This window comes from Dermacentor albipictus, chromosome 8 (assembly GCF_038994185.2).
Source record: "Dermacentor albipictus isolate Rhodes 1998 colony chromosome 8, USDA_Dalb.pri_finalv2, whole genome shotgun sequence".
Lineage (NCBI taxonomy): Eukaryota > Metazoa > Arthropoda > Arachnida > Ixodida > Ixodidae > Dermacentor > Dermacentor albipictus.
The window spans coordinates 28,079,738-28,086,135 of NC_091828.1; the positions used below are offsets into that span (position 1 = coordinate 28,079,738).

General features: G+C 54.0%; 1 protein-coding gene across 1 annotated transcript; it reads right to left on the reverse strand.

The window, feature by feature from the left end:
- Positions 1–4,219: 4,219 nt before the first annotated feature.
- On the reverse strand, positions 4,220–5,211 carry LOC135905232 (uncharacterized). The gene has a single exon (XM_065436241.2). The coding sequence runs from the start codon at positions 5,209–5,211 to the stop codon at positions 4,354–4,356; it is 858 nt and encodes a 285-aa protein (XP_065292313.1). The 3' UTR covers positions 4,220–4,353.
- Positions 5,212–6,398: the final 1,187 nt, after the last annotated feature.

Genomic DNA, 6,398 nt, shown 5'->3' on the forward strand with positions numbered 1-6,398 from the left:
CGGAACCCGAGCCAGAGATCCTCGTCAAGGATACGATTCGCCCCCAGCCCATGAGTTTGCGGTGATGACCGGTTGACGTGGGCCCAACGAGTTCAGCAGCACCAACAACAGTAGCGACAAGAACAGCAGCACCAACAGCAGGCAGCCAGCCAGACAAGAACAGCAGCACCAACAGCAGGCCGCCAGCCAGGTGAGTCCGATGGCACGGCCAGAGCAAGTAGAAATCGCAAATACGATTAAAAGACTAGAAAACGAAAGCAAAGAGTTAAGGCAAACAATCACACAACTTGTCGAGGAGATCAGACAACTCAAAACGCCACCACCCTCCGACTCTAATCAAACCGAAACCACATCAGACCCATGGTAGTGGAAGTACCGGTCACCGAATCCACGCGCAATCCGCATAAGAGAAAAGCCGTGACAAACAAACATCCATCGAGCACGGACAGCAAAACTACGGAAATCAAGGAACTGCTCGGCGGGCTTGCAACCACCGTCGCGTCACTGAAGGAAGGGCAAGACAAACTTGCGACGACAGTAGGGACCCTCAAGGAAGGTTACAACAGGATAACGCTACAGATCAACCACGTGATCGAGACGATCAACATCCATGGGGCAAGGCTCAACGCGCTAGAAATGGCAGACCACCCGTCTGTGACGTCACAGCCTACTATCACCAAGTTACCTCGGGCGCTGACATCCAGTGGTTGCAGCACACCTGTGAGCTCACCCGGAACAGTAGCAATGTCTGTGCTGACACAGCACAGCTATTCCTTGGTGTCAAGTGCCCGCAGAAGCTATCCAAGATCAAAAGTAACTATCTGAGCAACAAGGCGCCGGGGCGGTTTCACCTGTAGAGCCGTGGTGAACGAGACGGACACACGTCTTTTCGGTAACAAGGTCTAGTTTATTCTGTCAAAAGAGAGAATTGAGCGGGCGCGCGCAGCGCGCCGGAAGTGGCGAGGGCTTTAGAGAGCGAGAGGAGAAAAGAGGGAAAAGGAGCATAGAGAAGTGCGGTGCACGGACCTAGTGCGAAAGGAAGGCAGTAAACACAGTAACAAGAAAAGGGAGCTCGCGCACGACGTTCGGCACAATGAGTCGGATCATGTGTCCGTGTGCCTGGTGTCCAACACTCGCGAAGGTCCGCTTACGGGAGGCCCGCGGGACGCCCCGCGGAGTTGTTTATGGCTGCGGGGGTGGTGCGCAGCTCCATCGCCGCGCCGCTACAGATTGCTCCCCCCTCTGAAGCGACGAACGATGCTCACAATGCACAAGTGGCAGCCCAGTGAACGCGACGAAGAGGTGACGAACCGCGCACTTGCAAGGAGGAGTCCGCGTGTTCCGGGGAGGCGAGATAATTAAGCGCGGGTGCCTCGCTGAATGCTGGCTTGAGTCGCTCAAGCGCGATTGTATCTCGTGTCCCATTTACGTCGACGACGAAGTTAGAAGGAAAACGTTCTAAAACGGGGAATGGCCCGAGGTAGTGGGGCTGCAGCGAGCCGCGCACAGGGCCGTAACGCACAAAAACATGTGTGGCTGTCTGCAAGTCCGAAGTGATGTACACTGCACGGGGTTTGTTAAAACGCGTAGGCTGCGGACGGAGGTTTCGGAACACATCGCGAAGCTGGTCGACGTACTCGCTTGCTGTTAGTGATGAGGTGAGGGTGTTTTCTTCGAAGAAGTCGGCTGGCAGGCGAAGCGAGGTGCCGTAAACAAGCTCCGCAGTAGCGCAGGAGAGGTCCTCTTTGAAGGCAGATCGAATTCCGAGAAGCGTGAGCGGAAGTCTGTCAACCCACTTGTTTGGGCAGCCGTGCGCTGTGAGTGCTGCCTTGAGATGGCGATGAAATCTCTCGACGAGGCCATTTGTTTGAGGGTGGTAGGAGGCAGTTCGCAAGCGTGCTGTTCCGAGAAGTTGAAGTAGCTCCGTGAAAAGGGACGATTCGAATTGCCGGCCTCGATCAGTGACAACATTCGTTGGACAGCCAAATCGGGATACCCAAACGGAAACAAAAGCTGCGGCGACAGTAGCTGCAGACATGTCGGGGATAGGTGTCGCTTCGGGCCAGCGTGTAAAGCGGTCGACACATGTCAGAAGATAGCGATAGCCTTGGCATGGGGGTAGCGGGCCGACAATGTCGACGTGCACAACGGAGAAACGTTCGTCGGGTTGCAAGAAAGGCTTTGTGGGGGGGACAGGGTACCGCTGAACTTTCGCGCGCTGACAAGGTGCGCACGAGCGGACCCAGTCTCTGATATCTGCGTTCATGCCCGGCCAGACGAAGCGTGATGAGACAAGCTTTTGGGATGCGCGAATGCCTGGGTGTGCAAGAGTGTGATATGAGTCAAATATTTGCTTGCGAAATGAGGTGGTTAGGTAAGGCCGAGGTGTGCCCGTGGAGGTGTCGCAAACAATTGGCACATCTTCAAAGGTAACTAATTCAAGCTGAAGAGATGTTGACGCGTCACGTAAGTGACGGAGCTCAGAATCACTAGCTTGTTCTGTAGCCAATTCTCGGAGGTTGAAAGGAAATGATGTTGAGATAGAGCTCTTGGAGCGACTGCGCGTGATAGCACCCACGCGACTGAGGGCGTCAGCTGGTGAGTTGTCAACGCCGCTGACGTGGCGTATGTCGGTTGAAAACTCTGAGATGAAAGCGAGCTGGCGCACCTCACGTGGAGTGTATAATGATTCAGAGCGGCCGATTGAGTAGGTGAGAGGCTTGTGGTCAGTGAAGATTGTGAAAGAGCGGCCTTCAAGTAGGTGTCGGAAATGCCTCACGGCGAGAAACATGGCGAGCAACTCACGGCCGAAAGCACTGTAGCGTGTTTGTGCGGGGGTCATGCGTTTTGAGAAAAAGGCAAGGAGCTGCCACCCACCGTTTACTTTTTGTTGCAGTACCGCTCCGACCGCAGAGCTGGAGGCATCCGTCATGAGCGATAACGGATAGTTGGGGTTAGGATGAGCTAGCAGTGTGGCATCGGCCAAAGCGTGCTTGATAGAATTGAAAGCTTCATCGGTTGTGCTGTCCCAGGGCAGTGCGGTTGACGATTGTTTGCCGCAGAGCAAACGCTCGAGGGGTTCCAGCAGCATAGCACAGTTTCTAATGAATCGGCGGTAAAAGTTTACCAGGCCTAGAAACTGGCGCAGCTTAGTGATTGAAGCTGGCTTGGGGAACTCCATGATGGCTTGCACTTTGTGGGGAAGAGGGCGGATGCCGTTGTTATCCAAGCGATGGCCGAGAAAATCAAGTGATGGTACTCCGAACTCGCTCTTGGCAGTGTTGACGACGATACCATTTGCTGATAGGCGCTCAAAAAGCTGATGGAGATGTTGGAGGTGCTCTTCGTGGGATGAGCTTGCCACAAGCAAGTCGTCAACGTAGGCGAAAACGAACGGCAGACCGCGTGTGACTGTGTCGATGAACCGCTGTGATGTCTGTGCGGCATTTCGGAGACCGAAAGGCATTCTTAAAAATTCAAGGAGGCCGAATGGGGTAGTAATTGCTGTTTTTGGAATGTCTTCTTGTGCGACAGGAATTTGGTGAAAGGCTCGCACCAGGTCAATTTTGGAAAACACTGTAGTGCCATCCAGTGCCGACGTGAAATCTTCGATGTTAGGCAGTGGGTACCGATCCGGAATGGTTTTTGCGTTCAGGGATCGGTAGTCCCCACACGGCCTCCAGTCACCTGATTTCTTGGGGACCAAATGGAGCGGGGACGCCCAGCTGCTGGACGATGGTCGTACGATTCCAAGTTCTAACATGTGTTCGAACTCTGCTTTGGCAATTTTGAGTTTGTCCGAGGCGAGTCGTCGTGGGCGAGCAAATACAGGTGGACCAGTTGTTATGATGTGATGACGTACATCATGTTGTACGGGCTTTGTCCAGTCTGGTGATCGCGTGAGGTTGGGGAACTGTCGAAGGAGGCAAGCAAAAGGATCACCAGCAATTGTTGAGGTTGGGGCGACTATAGGCGAGTCACAGGAAACGACGCCATGAACAGACAGCAAGGTAGCAGTGTCCAGCAGGCGTTGGCGTTTCACATCGACGAGCAGTCCGTGGTGGTCCAGGAAATCAGCGCCAATAAGAGCACGGCGAACATCAGCGACGAGGAAAACCCAACGGAACACGCGGCGCAGGCCAAGATTCAGGGTGAGGGACCGCGACTTGTAAACAGGTATCCTGCTACCGTTGACAGCTTGAAGATATGAGGTCGGCGGTGTAGTTCGGTCGGAACGTTGCGCGGGAATAATGCTGACCTCCGCCCCGGTGTCCACCAGGTATTGCTGGCCTGTGGTTCTGTCCATGACATGAAATAGGCGACTTTTGCTTTGGCCCTGACCGGTTGTCGCCATTAAAGGTCGGCCGGCTGGTTTCCCTGCCATGCACAAGGACGGAGGCAGTGGCGCGCCTCCTGCCCGAAGCGGCGGTGATAAAAGCATACCCGTGGTGGCGTTTGAGACCGGGAGCGTTCTTCTCTTGGACGCCGTGATCTACTCGAGCTGCGGTACCTTCCGTGACGGGGTGAAGTGCGATGACGCTCCGCAGCACACACTAATTGTTCAAGGCGATTGCAGAGCACGTCGATGGGAGACTCGGCGGAGGATGATGTTTGTGGCGCTGAACTCGCGGTGGTGCTGGATGATGTTACGTTGCACACCGCTGGCGTCATCATCTCCATGACTTTGTCCGCCAAGCTGGCCAGGCTGTTGAGGTCCATTACCGTGGCTGTAGCGAGTACCATCTGAACGTTTACTGGAAGGCGCTGCATGAACAGTTCTCGCAGGAGGCGGTCATCGCTTACTGTTGTGTTGTCGCTCATGAGCTGTCGCATACGGCGAAGGAGCTGGCTTGGCCGACGGTCTCCCAAGTCCTCTGCGGAGAGCAACTGTTGCATGCGGGCTCGCTGCGATGTTGTTGTGCGTTCGAGAAGGGCAGCCTTAAGATCGCTGTATGGAGTGGCGGGAGGCGGTCCAGAAAGCAGGTCGGCAACTTCTTCTGCAGCAGTAGGCGACAGTGCCGAAACAACTAGGTGGTACTTGCGTTGTTCCGTGCGAACGCCAGAGAGAATAAATTGCGATTCCGCTTGCAGAAACCAAACTGCAGGGTTGCGGTCCCAGTATGGTGGGAGTCGGATGGAAACCGCGGAGACGTCTTGTTGCTCGGTCGTGCCCGTAGGTTGAGTGTCTGGTTGGATCTCGTTGCCGTGCATGGCTCCACAATAACTTCGGCAGTGCCGCGAAGAAAACTACGGGTCACCACTTTGTAGAGCCGTGGTGAACGAGACGGACACACGTCTTTTCGGTAACAAGGTCTAGTTTATTCTGTCAAAAGAGAGAATTGAGCGGGCGCGCGCAGCGCGCCGGAAGTGGCGAGGGCTTTAGAGAGCGAGAGGAGAAAAGAGGGAAAAGGAGCATAGAGAAGTGCGGTGCACGGACCTAGTGCGAAAGGAAGGCAGTAAACACAGTAACAAGAAAAGGGAGCTCGCGCACGACGTTCGGCACAATGAGTCGGATCATGTGTCCGTGTGCCTGGTGTCCAACACTCGCGAAGGTCCGCTTACGGGAGGCCCGCGGGACGCCCCGCGGAGTTGTTTATGGCTGCGGGGGTGGTGCGCAGCTCCATCGCCGCGCCGCTACACACCAAATGGTTTTTACCCAGTCGAGCATGATGTCCTCGTTCATCTAGCCCTATCCTTTTGGGCTCGAACTATGATTCCTTTGCGGAAAGCTTTGTTGGGAATTAATTTTCCTTTTCAGTACAATGTAGCTTCCCGGTTGTCCATATGCCAACGGTTTTTTTATATTTAACTTCGACTGTATAGATTTCGGGACTGACAGCTGAGTACCTTGTCGGTGTAGTCATCCAGAAGCCCCTGGCACAGTGTGGTCCTTCGCCGAAAGGAGAGGCCTTTCCTCTTCAAAATCTTTGCACCTAAGGGGCACTAGATTTGAAACCTTCGCATGGTATGCTTTTCGCACGTGCCAAGCTTTGAGCCTTCATATGCAGCATGTCCATTGTCAAGGCATAGCTATTGTTTCGCACTTCTATCATATAGCAGGGGGGCTGTTCTTCCAATTCGTAAAACTTGCATGGCTTGCTTCGGACAGCGCGCTTATTGCTGTTTGTGTACTTCAAAGCTTCTTTCTGACAGCACCATTTCTTTAACACAGTTCTCTTCCACGTCGAATTTGCTGCCGGCTGCATGCGTCCTGTGTTCGAGAAGAAACTCTACCAACGTCAATTTAAAGCCGGCCATGTAGCTCTTTAGGTGCTTGTCCATCGTGCTAAAATGTAAATGCCCTGTTGAAAACAAGCAAACAGCACAAATGAGCCAAAGGGCATGCAGAGTGTGTGCAAACAGCTAAACAATGCGAATACACCACGAGACATTCATTT